Consider the following 22,563-nt stretch of genomic DNA (forward strand, 5'->3'; position numbering starts at 1 on the left):
ATTTATCCATTTCTATTGATGGATATTTGGGTTGTGTCCAGTTTTTGGTTATTAAGAATAATGTTGTTATGAACACCCTTGTACACAGCAAGTTTTAATTAAGAGAACACTGAACGTGAATTCAGAAGATTTAGATTTAGGTCCTGGTTCTACCACTTACTGATATCTGAACCTAGGCTGTTTTAAGGATGAAATGAGAAAATGAAAGTGCTTTATTAACCACGTGGGGCTAAACAAATATTGTTCCAATTATTGTAAGGTTATGGTTCCTAGTCTTGGCCAGTTGTCTTGGGTTATTTCCATTTGTCAGAAGTATTTTTGATTACCTCTGACATTTAGTAATTATACCACTACCTGAAATTTAGGATTACAAGAATTGAAAGGCACTAGATATACAAGTTAGTAACTTTCATATAATTGTGAAGAAATTGAAGTCCAGGGAAGATGGGAAGTTATTTGTGCAAAGGTAAAAGATTTCAACAGAAACCTTACAGAAGAAGATAAAAGAATGGCCATTAATCATATAAAAAATGCTTAACCTCCCTTGTCACCAGAGAAATGCAATTAAAACCACAGTGGCTGTTACTACATACCCATTTGATGGCTGTAATTGAAAAGACTGTCAATATCAAAAGTTAGAATGTAGAGCAACTGTAACTTGTATACTTTGTTAGTGGGAGAGCAAAGCAGTACAACTACTTTGGAAAAAAACCCCGGCAATTTCTTTGATAATAAACATACATATATCACCTATGACTTAACAGTTTCATTCTTTATTATTACCCCCTGAGAAACATTTGCCCACAAAAAAACTTGTATAAGAATTTTTATAATAGCTCTATTCATGATAGCCCAGAGTTAGAAAAAACCCCAAATGTCCATTTACAAGAGAAAGAAGTAACAGTTTATATATATTTGTACAATGACATACTACTCAGCAATAAAAATGAACCAGCTACTGATACATGCAATAACATGAATGAATCTCAAAAACACGCTGAGTGAAACTTTGCATAGAAGACCACATACTGTATGATTTATGGTCCCATTTATATGAAGTTCTAGATGAAAATACCTATTATTGGTAAAAAAAAATCAGAACGGTGGTTACCTCTGGGATGGGTTGGCAGTGGAGGTTAACTGAGAAAAGGTTTGAGGAAATCTTTTAGATTGAAGAACATGTTCTACATTTTAATAGGGGTTTCAGTTGCATGAGTGTATTTGTCAAATCTCTTTGAGTGGTGCACTTAAGATTTGTGCATTTCACTATTTGTAAATTTTGTATGCAAAAAAGTAAAACTTCCCTAAATTTTAGTTAATGATATGAATGTTGAATTATTTAGGAGTGAAATGTACTTATATTTGCAACTTGCTTTGAAGTACATAAAAAAGTATAGTGATCTGATGAATGGATGAATGAATGAATGCATGGATAGATGGATGGATAAATGTGTGCTGAAGCAAATATAGTAAAATGTTAACAATCAGAGTCTAATCTGGGTTTTTGGGTATTCACCATGTAATACTTCCAACTTAACTGTATTTTTAAAAAATTTCTATGATAAAATGTGGAGAGCAGAGCTAAAAACAAACTAAGAAATTATGGGATACTAAAAGATAATCCCATGGCAACTGAGAGAATAGGAGACATGACAAGAGAGAAAATTTTGAAAGCTGGAAAGCAAATGGATGAGGGATAACTAATTTAGCAGACCTGAGATGTTAGAATCCTAAGCCAGGAGTAGGGAAAGCTGGCAGACAGCTTGTTAGATAGTTAAAAGGCTTACGAATTAAAGCAACAGATACCTTTGGAATTAGGAAATGGAATAGCAATAGTGGGTAAAATAAAGAGAGGTGAAAGCTTCTTGCTGTAGAGGACTTGGGTTCTTAGATCCCCTCTGAAAAGCATGCTCCTCTGGGAGTGCTCCCACTTCTTAGTGGGAGTCTAGAGGCTCAATCTCTGGAGATGATATAATACTGGCAAAAACAGGAAGACAGCCTACTCACTGCTGAATATTGAGTAAATATTCCTTCCAGCTTCCTTTTTCTAGGCTTCCCAAAAAGCTATCACCGAGATGTATGAATGTGGGAACTTAGAAGACTCTTCTGTGGGTCACCCGAACAAGTCAAGAGGAAAAACCTAATGATACTGATGTGGGGTTTCCTAATAAGTGACCCAGACAGATCCTCTTCCAGTGAAGACCATAGTTGTCAAACCTTACCTTCAAGCTCAGAATCTTGGTGGTGGGTATATGGGTGTAAAAATGGTGTGTCACCCTTATAGTTATTCTTAACTGAGAGTAGACAGCCAGGAATTACCAGATACTTGGGGAAAACCTCTAAAATGGAGAGAAAAAATTAATTTGGAAAAATCAAAAACTCTGTAGGAAGATTTAACAAATAAGTAGTACTAATATCCTCAGAGCTGAAAGGGAGTATATTCTGTCCTAATGCCATAGCCAGGTGCTATAAAAAAGAAAGGCCTTGGAATTACAAATGTGAAATCAGACATGAAAAATGTCAGTGGAAACATTGGAAGACAAAGATAGGAAATTAAAATAAATTCTAAATCCCAGAAATTAGAGTAAAAAAAAAATGGGTGGAAAAATAGGAGAGTAAATGCAAGAAATTTGAGGATTATTCTGATAATAGTTAATACTGAAAGAGATAAGTGAGAAAACAGAGAAGGATAAATCATCAGTGAAATAATTTAAGAAAACATCTCAGAACCAAAGGTTTAAAGGTCCATTGGATACTTACCACTATGGAAAGAACTAGACCCACGTGAAGGCAGAGTATTATGAGATCTCAGAAAAACAGAGACAAAGAGAAGATCCTAAAGCTTTGAAAGAGAAAAGAAAAGAAAAAAGGAAAGGAAAGGAGAAAGGAAAGGGACATCAACAACAAAAAAGGCCATGTGCAAAGGAATGGGAATCAAAGTGGCCTCACGTTTCCTAACCTGCAGTACAGGATGCTAGGCCAGGAACAATGTCTTGTAGATAGTAACAGGATGGAAGGGAGACTTTCTGTATCTTTTATACCTTTGAATTTTGAATATATAATCTATTCAAAACACAAATATAATGTACAAATAATACTACTAACTGTGGAAATTTTTTCAACAAGTGTGTTTGGGCATATTTCCTCATTTTATCTTCACAACAGTTTAACTAAGATGCATTTTATTTCCACTGAGGGCTAGAGGCAGAAAGGTTTAATCAGGTGACAAGTGATGAAGCCAGACCTGGATCTAGAAAAGATGCAGAAACAGAGCAGTACCCGCAGTGAGTTGAGAGATGTTGGTTATAGTTGAGATAATACTAGGATGAGAGGTGAGTTTCACCTAATTTTGGGGGATTAAGTAACTGTAGTTCTAAGGGTTGGAGCCATGGTCTCCAACCTCAATTTTGTGACAGGCTCATGTGTAAGATGTATCACAAGTAATTTATTACCAATAGTCAAATATCAAAATTTGTAACTATCAAGTCTTTTAAAGTCTCCCTATATGTTACAGTTTTTAATTTTAAAAAATTGATTCATTTTCCTGAATAGGATAAAAAGCAGTAGAGTTGCAGCTGGTACTAGAGGTGCATCTAAAAGTGGGCACACCTTAAGAATATGTCAGACCATTTCATGGCCAAATCACCTTTCTCTGGAGGGGAAGAAGGGATTGAGAAATTGTAGAATAGATTGGTTCTGGAACAGTGAGCTTTTCAAGAGTTTACTGGTGTGAGGGCTAAATGTTTTATCCTAAGACCATGCCGTAAATGGTATCAGCTCCAAAGCCTAGGTTTCTGACCTCCTAGAGATTTAATTTATGGTTAGAAATATACCTATTATTCTTTTATATTTTTAATAGCTCAGAATATAGAACTTCAAGGAAAGACAAATGAGATTGAGAAAGCATTCCAGACTTCCCAGCAGAAATGGAAAGAAGAATGCAGAAGATTTGAATGTGATTTGGAGGGAAGAGATAATATAATTCAAAATTGCAATCGAGAATATGATTTACTTATGAAAGAAAAAAGCAGACTAGAAAAAATTCTACAGGTAAACTTATTTTATAGAGTAATTATGCTATATATAATATTAATTGAAATGTGTTACAAGTTATTTGAAGGTATCCTTGGAAAGAAAAAAACTACCAGAAAGCAAGAAAATCTGGTTTCCTCCCTTCCTTCCCCCACTCTCTCTTCTTTCCTTTTTAGGATCATTTTTGCAGGTCTCTTTTATAATATGCTTTAGCAATATATTAATATATATGCTGTTTCTTTTGTGAAAAGCAATTTGAGATCTCTGATCAAAATGGAAAAAAAGCCCACTTATATAAGCATATTGTAAGAAGGTAAGAACCTACAGCAGCATGAGAATTTGGAATTTTAGAAATGTAGGCCCTTGATTTTGTCTGAATATACAATATATATAGAAAGGTATTTACGTATTTGATGTAAACATCATTATCTATGTATGTAGGGCATAGCCTGTACATACATGATGAATGAAATATTTGATGATCTTTTACTGAAATTGTGAGCTATTTATTCTCCCATTTTTTTTTCATTTTTATTCTCTAGAGTTAAAGTGTGGTTTAATATTGAAGTTATCAGCACTTAAAATATAGATTTTGAATGTTTACATTTGTCCTTTTTTGAAGTACCAGTTTAAACCAAAAAATATGTGATAAAAATGCTGTACATTTATCACTGATGTAAATGACTTTTCAGAATTCTGGAAATAAGTCTTCACTAAAAAATAATTTTACAGAAGCATTTTCTAAATGTAATAGTTTCAGCACAAGGGTTGCCTGACATTGTCAGCAGATCCACTTCTGATTTTTTCCATGTCAGTTGTCACTATTTGTACATTCTATTTATTGTTATATTCCTAGACAGTAGACCAGTGCCGGGCAAGTTCAAGGGCTGTATTAGTATTTTAATGGGGAAAGTTTAGGTGTCAACTAGTCCATGGCTGGCCCTTTATAACTTTCCCATGTGGAATGTCTTGGAGCTCTGGGAAAGAGCAGTTGATGGTGACAGCATTCCATACTGTCAATCTGCCTACACCTCAAGGTATAAGAAAGACCTTGATGTCATCTTGATCAGCTACTGGGTAGGAGAATTCTGCATTTATTTAATGCTACTTGCGTTGAACTGATCTGGATGGGTACCTTTGGAGTTGAATAGGCGACACTAGCCCTAAGGGGAAAAGCCTCAAGGCTCTCCTTGAAGGCAGTCTTTATTATGCAGATCTGCACTTCCGGAAGCTTTCCCTCTCTCCTATAAGCCATGGAATCTTTCTCCTTGTGTTAATGCAGGCTTTGTTTTAAACCCTGTAGGTTAGAGAATTGGGCTTCTCAGAAAAGCTGCCTTTTATATTTTTAAAAGTTATATTTTAAAAATTAGATCTTGTAAATGTAGTATAACTAGGAACTCCCCTTTCCCCCAAAAAGCCTCTTGCAGATATTGATTATCTACAGAACTAGAAATTAGTTAACAATCCAAGCCTAAAAAAAAAATTTTTTTTTGACATTCTAGTTTACTTGATTTGTTACACAAAATTCCTTCCTTCTCCCCTTTTGTAAATACATTGCTTTCTGTCAGATTGATATATAAATTATCAGGGATGATCCAGTTTGTTCACAGGTAACTAGAGTTTTCCATATTTTACATGCATACTTTACATATAGATTATGTATGATCTACTTTGTCTCCTTATAATGCATTTTGTTCAAATCTCTGAAGTTAATTTTTTTAGAAAAATTGGGTTAAATATATGTATATATATATATGTTTCTTAAGTGGGTAACCATAATTCCTTACTCAGATCTACATTATGTAGTTAAAATACAATATTTCTATTAATGATTTTTAACATAAGTTATAATGAGTTTTAGGTCTGTAGGTAAGGAGAGCCCTTTGTTACACTTAAACTGGGGAGGAAGGAAGAAATATAACTTTTATGAATGCAATAGTAAAGCAAGATTTTATTTGTATAAAGGAAGCCTTGAAAAAACATCAGCAAGAGAAGAATGAGATGGAGTCTCATATCAGGGAGACAGCATTGGAGGAGTTTAGATTACAAGCAGAACAATGGGAATCCGAAAGAAGAGAGTTACAATTCATAGTGCAGGTATTTTAAAAATAATAATTCAACTCCTTAAATATGTCTTTTTAATGCTTATGATATTAAAATATTACATCAGTGCAATATTTGACTAGTTTACTCAAGGCAAAAATAAGTCCCAGTCTTTGATCTCTGAAGGCCATGTTTCATTTGTAGTTACATGACAATATGGGCAACTGTTACCCACAGATACTGTTAGAATCAGAACTTCCATTGCAAAAATTATGTGATTTTGAGAAGGTCACGTACCCGCTTGGTATTTTATTTTTCCAATTTAAAATATGAGACTGTTAGCAGTCTTTAACAGAATAAAAAAATAGAACAATTGAATTTTAGATATCAAAGGATGGTTATAAATCATATAGTAAAGTGATTTTTGAACTATTTTTAAGAAGTACAGATTCTTACTCATGTGCTAATCCCTTGCTCCCCAACACATAGAATCCCCAAGGCTTCAAGTAGTCCAGTTTGAAAGGCATTGAGTGAGCCTAACCCCCATGATAGATGAGCAGATGGAGATTATGATTCACTCTGGTGATAGACTGAGTGATTATTGTGGGAAAACATCACAGTCTCCAGATTCTCACTCCAGCATACTTTGCATCTTTCAAGTTTATATGTCAATTATTTTGAAGGAGAGATAGGAGAAATTCAAACTTTTTATTCCTAACCACCTAAAAATTTCAAATGAATTTCTATCATTTCTTTTATTATTTTGTGATAAGACATTTTTCCAACACAAAATGACAAACTGAAATATAGTCCTCATATAGGTGTCAAAGGTGCTCATTCTTTGCAGAATGAAAAATCCCACCCAAAATGTATTTTGGAGTAGCTCTGTGTAAGAAATAGATCTCCAAGATAAAATGACTGAAAACCTGAAGAGTGTAGGAGGCACTTGATTTTTTTAAGAGTGAAAGCTGGCTGGCTGAACACAGGGGAAATACTGAATTTGTTGTATGTGTTAAGTGAAAGGAAAGGAGCGACACACAGCAGCAATTCACCGGAGAATTCCGCTTTATTAGGGAAAGGTGCTGGGTTATATAGGAAGGGGCATGGGGTGATTGTGGTGTCACTTCTACGGGGCTGGTGGCTATTGGCTAGGTGCTGGGATTGGGAGTGGGGTGAGGGGTGATTGGGCTTCAGGTGGCGCCGGCGGGAACCGAGGACCCAGAAGAGAAGCAGGAATTTCTCCATCTTATGGGTCGGGGCCCTTCATTCCCCCCTTTCTCCTCTATGGGGTTGTGGACTTTGCTTTCTCTCTGACTCCTTCCTGCTGAATGGGGGCGGAGAAGGGAGTGAGGGCTTGAGGACCGGGAGGAAAGGGTTGATAGGACTCCCCACAGTAAGGACGAGTAGATGTGGACTTCTTCAGGTTGGAAATCAATGAAGGTTCCCTGTAACCATAAGTCGAGGACTTGTTGATTCTAATGGTGCCAAGAGGATACGGGTGCCAGAAGCCAGGCGTCTGTGGCCATTGTTTCCAGGAACAGTTTCCAGCGGAGAGAGGGGTCCGTCTCAGCGTGTGGTGAGTAGGTTACGTGAGGGTGAGGGATCTTCTGTGGCTAAAAGCTGGTAGTTCCTGAGTAAAAGCTGGTTGAAAGTTTGATTAGAGATTTTACCGACTTGGGATTTGACAAACTTTACTATACAAGGTAAGAAGAGACAGGCGAGAAGAATGATTATTATAGGGCCTGCAATGGGCCACAGCCAGGTGAGGAAGGGGTTTGTTAGTATTGAAGAGAATGGGTTGGAGGAGTAATACTGTGGGTACCTGGAGTTACCCATGTAGTGGATGGTGCAAGATCAGTAGGGACATCTCCGTAGGTGTCTGGCCATCGCCTGCAACAGGCTTGTTTTCGGTCATAGAGGAAGCAGAGGTAGGGAGAATAAAGGTAGCTGCTAGTGAACACTTCGGTGGAGGGAGGAAAGTGGAAGTATAAAGGCTTGGAGCAGCCTTTCAGAGGGCAGTCTGATGTGGCAATGAGGGCAGTAATTTTTTTTTGATGCTGTGTGTAAGTCTGTCTGACTTTGAATCGCCATACAAAGGAGGCTGGGGTGGCGGGGAAGACAACAGGAATGAGGAAAAAAAGTGAGAGAGCGCGAGGGAGCAGTAAAGGAGGAAAAAGTCATGATTCGGATAAGGATGGCAAAGGGGGTGAACGGGATTTTGGAGGAAAGAGGACAGTAAGGTCAGGAGTCTGGAGGGAGGGAGAGTCTGTAAACTTTTGTAGGTTAAGAGATCCTTTAGGTGATGTGGGGACAGAATGGTAAGGGGCACCCCGAATGTCAGTTAATGAGCTTCCTTCTGCAAGAGCTGTCCAGCGGCTAATGCCTGTAGGCAGAGGGCCCATCCCCGAACTGTGGGGTCTAATTGCTTGGAAAGATAAGCTACTGGGGCAAAGGATGGGCCATAGTATTGGCTTAGGACTCCTAGAGCTTGACTGGACCTCTCATGAGTGTATAATGAGAAGGGCTTCGACAAATCAGGAAGATGGAGAGCTGGGGCTTCCACAAGGGCTCGACGGAGCTTAATGAAGGAGTGTCGGGATGAGGAGGATAATGGTTCTTCAGGGGGGGCCCTTGCTGAGGTCGTATAGGGGTCTTGCCAACAGATAGAAGTTAGGGATCCACGCTCTAAAATACGTAGCCAGGCCTAGAAAGGAAAGGATTTCTGTCTCGGTTTTGGGAACGGGCATGTCAGAGAGGAGCCGTTTTCTGTCTAAGGTAATGGACTTTCTTTGTTGAGATAGAAGAAATCCGAGGTAAGTGACAGAAGGGGAAGAGATTTGAGCTTTGACAGGGGATACCCGGTAACCTCTGGAAGCTAGAACGTTAAGTAGGGAGGCAGTGTCAAGTTGAGACTGTTCCCACGAGGGACTGCAGAGTAGAAGATCGTCCACGTATTGTAATAAGGTGGACTCAGAGTGATCATGATGAAACTGTTTGAGGTCTTGAGCTAGGACCTATCCAAAAATATGGGGACTATCTCGGAAGCCTTGTGGCAAAACTGTCCAAGTGAGTTGTTCAGAAAGTCTTGTGTATGGGTCCGTCCAGGTAAAGGCGAAAAAATCATGGGAGGAGGGGTCCAGAGGGATAGAAAAAAATGCGTCTTTGAGATCTAGGACTGAGAATTGGGAGGCCAAGGCAGGGATCTGCGATAAAAGGGTGTATGGATTTGGGACTAAGGGATGGATAGGGATGATGGCCATGTTAATGAGACGAAGGTCTTGGACAAGGCGGAAAGATCCGTTGGTTTTTTTAACAGCTAATATGGGGGTATTAAACAGGGAGTGAGTGGGTCTGAGGTACTTTTTGTTTAAAAGATCTTGAATGATGGGTTTGAGGCCTATGAGGGCCAAAGTGGTTAGGGGGTATTGGGCCTGACAGATATACTGAGAGGGGTCACGTAATTTGATAGAGGCAGGAGGACATAGAGCCATGGAGGGGCTTGTAATGTCCCAAACTTTGGGATTTACAGGGTGTATGAGGGCGGAACTGGAACTTTCATTGGGTAGAGGGGGATCGTCGGCTATGAGGGCCATTAGAAAGGGAGTACTGGGGGCTGTGGGAGTGGATATAGTTATGGAAACATGGAGGAGAGAAAGGATGTCCCGTCCTAGTAAAAGGATGGGACACTGGGGCATAACCAGGAAGGAGTGGGAGAAAGGTATGGTATTGTCTTGGATTATGCATAAAAGGGGGGGGGTTTAATGGGAAAATCTGTTTACCTCCTATCCCGACTATAGGAGTAATGGCAGGCGTGGTAGGGCCCCCGTATTCCTGCAAGACTGAGAAGGTGGCTCCTGTGTCTAGGAGGAAGGAGATGGGGCGACCGTCTACTATTAAAGTAACCCTGGGCTCCTGTTTGGTGATGGAAATGGTCGGGCGAGAAGCCCTCGGGCCCCGTCAATCTTCTTCTGCCAGCCCCACTACAGAGGGCTTAGGATGGGGGTTGTTCGTCCAGCCTCCCCTTTGGGTGGCTGGGCAATCAGACCCCCAGTGGCCCTTTTTGTGACATCTGGGGCATGGGGTGGTAGGAGATCTGGGGCAGGGGCACGCCCTTGACCAATGTCCTTTTTGTCTGCACTTGAAACAAGCTCCTGGGGGGGGCTTGTTTGTAGAGGAGTGCCCAGGTTGTGGTTTTATCAGCTGGGCCAACATTTGGAAATTGGCCTGATCAGCCTTTTGTTTATGGCGTTCTTTCTCCTCCTCCCGGTTATGGAAGACTTTAAAGGCCACTGCTAGGATCTCAGTCTGTGGGGTATCGGGGCCCTGTTCTAACTTTTTGAGTTTAGCTTTAATGTTGGGGTAGCTTTGAGCTAGGAAGTATGTCATAAGGACATGTCTCCCGTCAGGCGTTTCTGGGTCCAGGCTGGTATACTGTAATAGGGCTTGAGTGAGTCTGTCTAAGAACTCAGGGTGTCTCTTCCTTCCTTTGAATTATGTCTTGGAGCTTTTGAAAATTGACTACTTTACGAGCTGCCTTTTTCAGACCTGTTATTGAGCAGGAGGAAAAAATATCTCGGGAGCGGAGACCCACGGCGGTGTTATAATCCCAGTGTGGGTCTTGTTTGGGGACAGCGGTGGGGCCAGGGGGATAGGTGGGGTCAGTCCTGTGGGTTTTGGTGGCGTGCATTTGGGTGAAGTCCCAAACTCGTCTGCGCTCTTCAGGAAGGAGGGCATTGGCCAGGAGCATGAAAATGTCATGATGTGTGAGGCTGTATGACTGGAGGGTCCATTGAAACTCTTTGATATATGTCGTGGGATCAGTGGAAAAGGAACCTAGGCTTTTCTCCAGTTGGGCTAAATCTCCTAAGGAGAAAGATACGTGAACGCGCACGATACCTTCGGATCCTGCTACTTCTCGGAGGGGGGCAATAATTTTGGGAGGCCCTCGGGACCAAGTCTGAGGAGGACTGAAGGGTTCTGGCTCAGTCTGTGGGGGAGAAATAGGTGATGGGGGCAAAGACAGAGGAGGCTCCTGGAAATTAGTTGGAGGGGGGCTGAAAGGCTCAGGCTTGAACTGCAAGGGGGGTGAGGTGGGGGAGGAGATGGTGGTGGAGGAAGGGGGAGGGGCTGTTGTGGGCGAGGAGGGGGAGGCGGCAGCCGGCGGAAGAGGGAGGAGGGGTTGTAGGAGGGGGAAGGGAGTGAAAGGGAGGCTTTTGCGGGGGAGACAGCTTGCAGGCGTGGAGAACTTGGGGGGAGGCAGGGGGAGGAGGCGGAAAGCTTCGGTAAAGGGTATCTCCTTCCATTTTTTCAGGCGCTGGCAGTAGTTAAAGAGATCGCGAGTGATGTTAGGATCAAGAGCTCCCCCTGCGGGCCATTGGTTGTTATTGTCTAGGGGGCATGTTGGCCAATCTTGGAAGCAGTATTTACGGAGAACTTTTGGTTTTATATCAGGCGTCAGGGAGAGGGTGGCTAGATGCTTGAGCAGGCATTCAAGAGGTGAACTTCCAGGGAGGGATGAGGAGGCTCCCATGGCTAAAGGACAGAGAAGGAGACAAACAGGGGAAGATGAATGGAGACCCTCGGACTGGGAACAGGCCGCAAGGAGACAAAGGGCGTCCCCGATGATCCTTGGTGGTCTGCGGAAACTCGTATACGAGTCGGTTTCTTAGGAAGTGTGGGTCGTCACCCAGACTTCTCTAGGAAGGCAGAGTGCCGGAGTCCGAGGTACCTAGTACCAGGAGTTTTCGGCGGAAGGAATTTTCGCTGAAGAAACGGAAGGAGAAGGGGTGGAAAAAGGGAGCGTTCTCATCCGCAAAGGAGTCACCTCGTGTATGGCTGTTGGAGGAGGGGCCTGAGGGTCCGCCGCAGCCGTGAAGGCCTGAGGTGGGGAGAGTTCCCTCCTCGTCCCCGAGCGTCAGGGCCTTGCCGGATGATCACAGTCAATGGCGCTGCGATAGCTCGGGGAAGAGTGGCCCGCTCTGGGGGTAAAACTTACCCAACAGCCAAAGAGCAGTGGTGAGTGTGAGGAGCCAGCGCCGGAAAAAGAGGACGAGGGCAAGCTGCTGCTGGTGTTGGGGGAAGACAGGGCCCAGTTGGGGTGTCCCGTCTCCCGGGTTTCGGCACCAATGAAAGGAAAGGAGTGACACACAGCAGCAATTCACCGGAGAATTCCGCTTTATTAGGGAAAGGTGCTGGGTTATATAGGAAGGGGCATGGGGTGATTGTGGTGTCACTTCTACGGGGCTGGTGGCTATTGGCTAGGTGCTGGGATTAGGGGGGCGAGGGGTAATTGGGCTTCAGGTGGCACCGGCAGGAACGGAGGACCCAGAAGAGAAGCAGGAATTTCGCCATCTTATGGGTGGGGGCCCTTCATTAAGTATTCAGAATACCAACAAAAGTCACAGTTTTCCCAAACCTTTTGTCTTTGGGCAATGCTTTTCTTCCCAGCCACTCCCTCTTAATATTTGGAAAGACATTACAATCTCTTCTTAGACTTCTTGGTATTAGAGTCTATGATTTGTGTGGTTAGTTCTCTCATTCCTTCCTTCATTCCCTAAGTACTTACTGAATTCCAGCTGAGGGTACTGAGGACAAAAAGTTGGTTAAAGTGTGATTTCTGTTCTAGGGAGAAAATATATTATAATATAATAAAATTTTGTACAAAATGCTGTGGGACCATAAAAGAAAAATTGATTAACTGCCTGGGAGAATTGGGGGAATTCTCCCAAATTGGGGGAACAGAGTAGATGACGTTTGCACTGTCGCTGGCAACTCTCTGAAAGGCTACCTGGAACAAAGAAGCATTTTCATAAGTAAATGAAAATACCCCTTTATTTGTAAACTCAGAAATCTCCACTGCCACCAGTTAGAAGCCTGAAGCTTATATACTATAATTCAATGACCTGTGATGTGATTTTGATGCAATTTCCTAGCCATTCCTAGAAATCTCAGATGAAATATATGCAGTTATACTAGACTTTATATTATGAAGTATTAAAAGAAATAGAAATTCTTCATCATTCTTTTATTATTATGTGTAGGGAAGAATAGGGAAATACACACCTTAGTCACTACCACTTTTTTAAGATAAATTGTATTGTATTATTTAACTAAAATGTTCAGAGCTCTCTCACTTAGTTTCTTCTTTTCATATTAACAAAAGAAAATTGCTTTTCCTTTTATAAGCAAGCTTAAGAAACTATTCACATATAAAAAAGTATTTTTTTAAACAGCCTGAGAGATAGATTGAAATTCTCTTCTCTCTCTTGGCTGTTGATGGATTTAGTTTTCCATCTTGTAATTGGGTGTTAGTATCATAGAGTGTTCTCTGTGTAGCTCTCTGAAGGAATTCAGTCTTTAAAATGTTTTAAAAAACCTTCCAAGTGAAACCCCATCTTTAACAGACAAAATTGGTATTATGTTTCTCTCATCTGGGCTTTAGAATTCAAAGCCACTATAAAGAGAAAAATCTTAATTTTATGCCTTGTCTCTTTTCTTTCTCACTAAACAGAGGTTTACTTCTCTGGAATGTTAATGGGAAATCTAGTGGAGTTACCTCATTTTAAGGAAGTGTTTCTCATTTTGTAAAAAATGCATATCATTCTTTGGTAAACATAAAAATTCCATGCCTTTTTTTAGCATTGTTTGAAATTTCAAAACAAATCAAAGCTGTGGTAGTTTTAGAACAAAGTATTTATTTGAAAAAAATGTATCATTTTGTTTTTTTAATCTCTGTTCTTTTAAATTTTTAATGTGAAATGACCGTTTGCTTTCTTTTTTATTCAGTCATTTTTTTTCTTTGTTCCTTCAATAGTGATGTGAACTTTGAGGACGCTCGTTTGCCCTAAGGTTTTCCATTATAGGCAGTGTGGGACATACAGGGAGCTGTTTTTAAAACATTGTGACTTTCTTTTGTCACTTTTCCTGTTCATTTCAATGTATAATTTATCAGTAGAATTGGAAGCATTTAGAAGGTGAACGTGTATATATATATATATATTTTGTCTTTATTTCATTTACAAAATTCTGTAACACAACCAGGGAATAAAATGATTCTTTCCTTATTCATTGACTAAATTTATCTGTTGATGAAGGAGTGAGAGAGTTTGTGATAGTGAAGAACATGGGAAAGATAGATTGAAAATAATACATAAACTAGAGAAAGAGCACTGGGAGTGTGGAGGCAGTCAAGGAAGGGATCAGACCAGGTTTAGGCATTAGTAGGTTAAGGGTTGGGTGCAAACTGTCAGAGACTGAGCCGGTAAGCACAGTTGTGATCTAGGAACAGCTTGGAGGAAGTTACATGAAAGTATTTCAGAAGTTGGCCTCAAATTATCTAGGGCAGCGAAGAGCATTTCTTTGTAATTTCCTGGTTAACTATCTACTGATGCCCTGTGTAAGCATAAGGAATAGAAAGTGATTCTGGCCCTAGTACTGCCTGTTGCTTCCAAACAGGAAATATCTTAATATTTAGTTTATACAGTTACTATATATTGTGCTCATTGTAAAAATGCCTCTAATTAAGGGAATTTTAAAAGCAGAAAGTGAAGGTCTTACCCTCCAATCCCACTCCTCATCTAAGGATGTATAAATATATGTTACTATATTTAAAGAAATAAAGTTATATTTCAGTAATATTTGGTATTCATTTTTTTATGTGCTTACATTACTCTTGTAGTACTTGCATGGTTTTCTGTCACGTGGAAGTTCTAATATATTTTAAGAATCCCTTATTGGCAGACATTTTATTTTCTCCAAAGTTTTTTTCTTCTAATTAAAAATGATTCACTAACATTTTTGCTCATATCTTTGAGCTGTCATGCAAGTGATTCAGCTGTATAAATGTCTAGAAGTGTAATTGCTTGGTCTGTGAGCTAATGGATTTATAATTGTGATAGGTATTACATATGGTTAGTACCAGTTTGTACAATTGCAAACACTTTTTGATTGCATAATTGTTCTGCCTTGAGGATTTAGAGAGGAGGAGCTTGATTTGGCTCTTTCAGGAGATAACCATGTAGGTAGATTAAGGTTGTAACTAGCTGTATTGATGGATTTCATAAGTTAGGAAGGAGGAATACTTTAGCTCTGATACACTTTAAACATCTGTATTTATTCTGCTTTGAAACCACATTTTGGAGTCTGAGAAACGTTTTTATGAATACATATAAAGAATTATATTTTGGGGGCAAAAATATTTTTAGTTCAATATCTCCCTCTGGTGGAAAAAATAAAAACTTTCTCAATTTCCAATTCCTTAATACAATTTTACTTGTTACCTACACCACACCACTTTTACCACAGTAAGGATCAGGTAGCTTTTGGTTTGATCAGAAATGAATTATATGACAAAAATTAAAAAAATTTAGTTGGGAGGAGACAAATTAACCTTGGTGAGATATAGTGCTTCTGAAATTTTCTTGTATGCTATGACAAGCCCCAGAATTGAATTATATTTATAAAACTATAAAATAAAAATATTTGTATTTGAATACACAAAAAAGTAACAGGGAGTGTTTGTCATAGTTGCTTCAGAATGAACAACAAACAATAAATTGTTTATCATTGACAACTGACTATTCTGAAGCATTTCACCATTCCATCACCACTTCACCCCCAAAAATAACAATCATAATGAAATTGGTGTTTAATTTTCTGTGTAGGCTGATAGTACATTATATTGTTTTAGTATTTTGTGTGTTTTAAGGATATACATAGAGAACATACAGTATGAATCTTTGTCTAATTTATCTTTCTCACTTGTGTTTTTGAGAATCATACTACTTAAACTAGCTCTGGTTCTTTCAGTATACTTCTGTATAATATTTTAAACAATGCATGTATAATAATTAATTTATCTATTATTGGATTGATTGAGGTTTAAGTTCTTTACAAATTGTTCTCCCAAGTGGTTGTACAAATTTAAGAGAAGAGTTTCTTTTCCCTTACAGTCTCTTGAATACTTAGCATTTTTCAGATTTAATTTCCTTTGCAATAGGATGTGTATGAAATTGTGTCTTGTACTTGTTTAAGTTTCTATTTCCCTGACAATGAGTACATTTGTATTTTGAAACATTGTTTATTGGCCATTCATATTTCTTCTTTTCTGAACTGCCAGTTTATGTTTTTTCCCTTGGGATTTTTTGTATATTTTTATTGACTATATGAGCTTTTAATATATTTGCTTACTAACCTTCAGTTATTTCTATTCCAGTGGCAAATATCTTTTTCCTCTTTGTGGAGACATGAAAAAATTCACATTTGTGTGTGATACACAGTTTTAAATTTTTTTTTTTTTGTAGATAATTATTTTTTATTGAAGGGTAGTTGACACACAGTATTACATTAGTTTCAGGTGTACAACACAGTGATACATTTATATACATGATAATTCTAGGTACCAGCTATCACCATACCAAGTTGTTACAATATTTTGACTATATTCCTTATGCTATACATTACATCCTGGTTACTTATTTATTTTACAATTGGAAGTGTGTACTTTTTTTTTTTTTGGTGAGGGCATCTCTCATATTTATTGATCAAATGGTTGTTAACAACAATAAAATTCTGTATAGGGGAGTCCATGCTCAATGCACAATCATTAATCCACCCCAAGCCTAATTTTCATCAGTCTCCAATCTTCTGAAGCATAACGAACAAGTTCTTACATGGAGAACAAATTCTTACATAGTGAATAAGTTACTTGGTGAACAGTACAAGGGCAGTCATCACAGAAACTTTTGGTTTTGCTCATGCATTATGAACTATAAACAGTCAGTTCAAATATGAATACTCATTTGATTTTTATACTTGATTTGTATGTGGATACCACATTTCTCTCTTTATTATTATGATTTTTAATAAAATGCTGAAGTGGTAGGTAGATACAAGATAAAGGTAGAAAACAGTTTAGTGTTGTAAGAGAGCAAATATAGATGATCAGGTGTGTGCCTGTAGACTATGTGTTAATCCAAGCTAGACAAGGGCAACAAAAGATCCACGTATGCAGAAGATTTCTCTCAGAACAGGGGGGTTGAGGTTCTAAGCCTCACCTCTGTTGATCCCCAATTTCTCACCTGATGGCCCCCCTGCGACTGTGCCTGTCTTAGGTTGTTCCTCCCTTGAGGAATCTTACCCGTCTCTGGCTAACCAGTCATCTTCCGGGGCCATACAGGGAAATGTAAAGTTGGTAAGTGAGAGAGAAGCCTTATTGTTTGAAAAGGTTAGCTTTTTACTTCTTTGCATATTTATGCCCTGTGGCTTCTATGCCCAGCATTTGTCTTGAGGTATCTTTACCACTTGGAAGAATTATGATACTTGGTAAATTTGATATGAGGCACGAATTCTATTTAAGGGTTGTAATTAGGAAGGAAGAAGAAAAGCTATAGAAGTAGCAGGCGGCAGAAAACATGGGAAGATTGATTATTTCTTTGACATATCTTCTTGTAGAGTAACTTCAGCATGTATAGGTTTTAAACTACTAATTAAATTGCGCACACACATTAACATAATAGGAGTATAGTTACATAACCAAAGCATACCTGTAATTATCATTCATCTCCAGTGAAACCAAGAAAACCAGTTAGGCACCTTAGGCATTTGTGAAAACTTATCTATGATATGGTGTATATTGTCCAACTGAACTTGAACAGTCTGAGAGAAATCAGACAAATTAAAACAACCCATTCCTGGGGACTGTTCACATCCCATATGTTCTTTTAACAGTAAATAGTCTGTAGTTGTAAGATTTTGGAGTGCTACAGTTTGCACTTCTCCTAATTCTTGGTTGAGTTCCAACAGTATAGATCCAGTCAAATTTGTTGTTTTACTGTATGCACAGGCCAGCTTAGATATCTCCTTCTTCATTCCCATGGCAAGTCCAGGAACTGGTGGGATGAGTGCATCTACACCTGCAGCAGTGCGTGGATCTTTGTTGGGGTATTTTGATGATCATCTTCTGGCATGAGTCTTCCAGAGAGTGCTGGTGTTGGAAGTTCTTTTTCATATCGTATCTTAGTTTATTTTCGGGGTAGCCAAATTAGGCTTTGATCCTCTGTATAAACACAAACAGGCCCTTTGCCTACATTTTTATATGTCCTTTATACCCTTGTGTAGAACTCATTGGAGGTCACCACACAGGAACTGCCTTTTTTTTTTTTTTTTGGTATCATTAATCTACACTTACATGATGAATATTATGTTTACTAGGCTCTCCCCTATACCAGGTCCCCCCTATAAACCCCTTTACAGTCACTGTCCATCAGCATAGCAAAATGTTGTAGAATCACTACTTGCCTTCTCTGTGTTGTACAGCCCTCCCCTTTCTCCCACCCCCCTGATGTATGCTAATCTTAATAACCCCTTTTTCACCCCCTCCCTTATCCCTCCTGACCCACCCATCCTCCCCAGTCCATTTTTCTTTGGTACCTGTTAGTCCACTCTTGAGTTCTGTGATTCTGGTGCTGTTTTGTTCCTTCAGTTTTTCCTTTGTTCTTATATTCCACAGATGAGTGAAATCATTTGGTATTTCTCTTTCTCTGCTTGGCTTGTTTCAATGAGCATAATACCCTCCAGCTCCATCCATGTTGCTGCAAATGGTAGGATTTGCCCTTTTCTTATGGCTGAGTAGTATTCCATTGTGTATATGTACCACATCTTCTTTATCCATTCATCTATTGATGGACATTTAGGTTGCTTCCAATTCTTGGCTATTGTAAATAGTGCTGCAATAAACATAGGGGTGCATCTGTCTTTCTCAAACTTGATTGCTGCGTTCTTAGGGTAAATTCCTAGGAGTGCAATTCCTGGGTCAAATGGTAAGTCTGTTTTGAGCATTTTGATATACCTCCATACTGCTTTCCACAATGGTTGAACTAGTTTACATTCCCACCAGCAGTGTAGGAGGGTTCCCCTTTCTCCACAGCCTCGCCAACATTTGTTGTTGTTTGTCTTTTGGATGGCAGCCATCCTTACTGGTGTGAGGTGATACCTCATTGTAGTTTTAATTTGCATTTCTCTGATGACAAGCAATGTGGAGCATCTTTTCATGTGTCTGTTGGCCATCTGTATTTCTTTTTTGGAGAACTGTCTGTTCAGATCCTCTGCCCATTTTTTAATTGGGTTATTTGTTTTTTATTTGTTGAGGCGTGTGAGCTCTTTATGTATTCTGGACGTCAAGCCTTTATCAGATGTGTCATTTTCAAATATATTCTCCCATACTGTAGGGTTCCTTTTTGTTCTATTGATGGTGTATTTTGCTGTACAGAAGCTTTTCAGCTTAATATAGTCCCACTTGTTCATTTTTGCTGTTGTTTTCCTTGCCCAGGGAGATATGTTCAAGAAGAGGTCACTCATGTTTATGTCTAAGAGGTTTTTGCCTATGTTTTCTTCCAAGAGTTTAATGGTTTCACGACTTACATTCAGGTGTTTGATCCATTTTGTGTTTACTTTTGTATATGGGGTTAGACAATGGTCCAGTTTCATTCTCCTACATGTAGCTGTCCAGTTTTGCCAGCACCATCTGTTTAAGAGACTGTCACTTTGCCATTGTCTGTCCATGGCTCCTTTATCAAATATTATTTGACCATATATGTCTGGATTAATGTCTGGATTCTCTAGTCTGTTCCATTGGTCTGTGGCTCTGTTCTTGTGCCAGTACCAAATTGTCTTGATTACTATGGCTTTATAGTAGAGCTTGAAGATGGGGAGTGAGATCCCCCCTACTTTATTCTTCTTTCTCAGGATTGCTTTGGCTATTCAGGGTCTTTGGTGTTTCCATATGAATTTTTGAATTATTTGTTCCAGTTCATTGAAGAATGTTGCTGGTAGTTTCATAGGGATTGCATCAAATCTGTATATTGCTTTGGGCAGGATGGCCATTTTAACGATATTAATTCTTCCTAGCCACGAGCATGGGATGAGTTTCCATCTGTTAGTGTCCCCTTTAATTTCTCTTAAGAGTGACTTGTAGTTTTCAGAGTATAAGTCTTTCACTTCTTTGGTTAGGTTTATTCCTAGGTATTTTATTTTTTTTTTGATGCAATTGTGAATGGAGTTGTTTTCCTGATTTCTCTTTCTGTTGGTTCATTGTTAGTATATAGGAAAGCCACAGATTTCTGTGTGTTGATTTTGTATCCTGCAACTTTGCTGTATTCCGATATCAGTTCTAGTAGTTTTGGGGTGGAGTCTTTAGGGTTTTTTATGTACAGTATCATGTCATCTGCAAATAGTGACAGTTTAACTTCTTCTTTACCAATCTGGATTCCTTGTATTTCTTTATTTTGTCTGATTGCCATGGCTAGGACCTCCAGTACTATGTTAAATAACATTGGAGAGAGTGGGCATCGCTGTCTAGTTCCCGATCTCAGCGGAAATGCTTTCAGCTTCTCGCTGTTCAATATAATGTTGGCTGTGGGTTTATCATAGATGGCCTTTATTATGTTGAGGTACTTGCCCTCTATTCCCATTTTGCTGAGAGTTTTTAACATGAATGGATGTTGAACTTTGTCAAATGCTTTTTCAGCATCTATGGAGATGATCATGTGGTTTTTGTCTTTCTTTTTGTTGATGTGGTGGATGATGTTGATGGACTTTCGAATGTTGTACCATCCTTGCATCCCTGGGATGAATCCCGCTTGGTCATGGTGTATGATCCTTTTGATGTATTTTTGAATTTGGTTTGCTAATATTTTGTTGAGTATTTTTGCATCTACGTTCATCAGGGATATTGGTCTGTAGTTTTCTTTTTTGGTGGGGTCTTTGCCTGGTTTTGGTATTAGGGTGATGTTAGCTTCATAGAATGAGTTTGGGAGTATCCCCTCCTCCTCTATTTTTTGGAAAACTTTAAGGAGAATGGGTATTATGTCTTCCCTGTATGTCTGATAAAATTCCGAGGTAAATCCATCTGGCCCGGGGGTTTTGTTCTTTGGTAGTTTTTGGATTACCGCTTCAATTTCGTTGCTGGCAATTGGTCTGTTTAGATTTTCTGTTTCTTCCTGGGTCAATCTTGGAAGGTTATATTTTTCTAGGAAGTTGTCCATTTCTCCTAGGTTTCCCAGCTTGTTAGCATATAGGTTTTCATAGTATTCTCCAATAAATCTTTGCATTTCCGTGGGGTCCGTCGTGATTTTTCCTTTCTCGTTTCTGATACTGTTGATTTGTGTTGACTCTCTTTTCTTCTTAATAAGTCTGGCTAGAGGCTTATCTATTTTGTTTATTTTCTCGAAGAACCAGCTCTTGGTTTCATTGATTTTTGCAATTGTTTTATTCTTCTCAATTTTATTTATTTCTTCTCTGATCTTTATTATGTCCCTCCTTCTACTGACCTTAGGCCTCATCTGTTCTTCTTTTTCCAATTTCGATAATTGTGACATTAGACCATTCATTTGGGATTGCTCTTCCTTTTTTAAATATGCTTGGATTGCTATATACTTTCCTCTTAAGACTGCTTTTGCTGTGTCCCACAGAAGTTGGGGCTTAGTGTTGTTGTTGTCATTTGTTTCCATATATTGCTGGATCTCCATTTTGATTTGGTCATTGATCCATTGATTATTTAGGAGCGTGTTGTTAAGCCTCCATGTGTTTGTGAGCCTCTTTGCTTTCTTTGTACAGTTTATTTCTAGTTTTATGCCTTTGTGTTCTGAAAAGTTGGTTGGTAGGATTTCTATCTTTTGGAATTTTCTGAGGCTCTTTTTGTGGCCTAGTATGTGGTCTATTCTGGAGAATGTTCCATGTGCACTTGAGAAGAATGTGTATCCTGTTGCTTTTGGATGTAGAGTTCTGTAGATGTCTATTAGGTCCATCTGCTCTACTGTTTTTTTTCAGTGCTTCCTTGTCCTTACTTATTTTCTGCCAGGTGGATCTATCCTTTGGGGTGAGTGGTGTGTTGAAGTCTCCTAGAATGAATGCATTGCAGTCTATTTTCCCCTTTAGTTCAGTTAGTATTTGTTTCACATATTCTGGTGCTCCTGTGTTGGTTGCATATATATTTAGAATGGTTATATCCTCTTGTAGGACTGAGCCCTTTTTCATTATGTAGTGTCCTTCTTTATCTCTTGTTACTTTCTTTGTTTTGAAGTCTATTTTGTCTGATATTAGTACTGCAACCCCTGCTTTCTTCTCGCTGTTGTTTGCCTGAAATATGTTTTTCCATCCCATGACTTTTAGTCTGTGCATGTGTTTGGGTTTGAGGTGAGTTTCTTGTAAGCAGCATATAGATGGATCTTGCTTTTTTATCCATTCTAGTACTCTGTGTCTTTTGATTGGTGCATTCATCCCATTAACATTTAGGGTGACTATTGAAAGATATGTACTTATTGCCATTGCAGGCTTTAAATTTGTGGTTACCAAAGGTTCAAGGTTAGCCTCTTTAGTATCTTAATGCCTAACTTAGCTCGCTTATTGAGCTGTTATATATACTGTCTGGAGATTCTTTTCTTCTCTCCCTTCTTATTCCTCCTCATCCATTTTTCCTATGTTGGGTGTTTT

The 22,563-nt window shown here is 39.1% G+C and overlaps 1 protein-coding gene across 5 annotated transcripts in view; it reads left to right on the plus strand.

The window, feature by feature from the left end:
• The window catches only part of CCDC171 (coiled-coil domain containing 171), a 369,406-nt gene that overhangs the window by 41,099 nt on the left and 305,744 nt on the right, over window positions 1–22,563 (plus strand). For 3 of the 5 annotated variants that reach the window (XM_057498705.1, XM_057498704.1, XM_057498703.1), the window contains 2 exons: window positions 3,860–4,050; window positions 5,998–6,129. In XM_057498705.1, the coding sequence (XP_057354688.1) occupies window positions 3,860–4,050; window positions 5,998–6,129 (323 nt within the window). The remainder of the gene's footprint in view (window positions 1–3,859; window positions 4,051–5,997; window positions 6,130–22,563) is intronic. The other 2 variants (XM_057498707.1, XM_057498706.1) reach the window with 1 other exon arrangement.

Source organism: Manis pentadactyla, chromosome 3 (assembly GCF_030020395.1).
Source record: "Manis pentadactyla isolate mManPen7 chromosome 3, mManPen7.hap1, whole genome shotgun sequence".
Classification (NCBI taxonomy): domain Eukaryota; kingdom Metazoa; phylum Chordata; class Mammalia; order Pholidota; family Manidae; genus Manis; species Manis pentadactyla.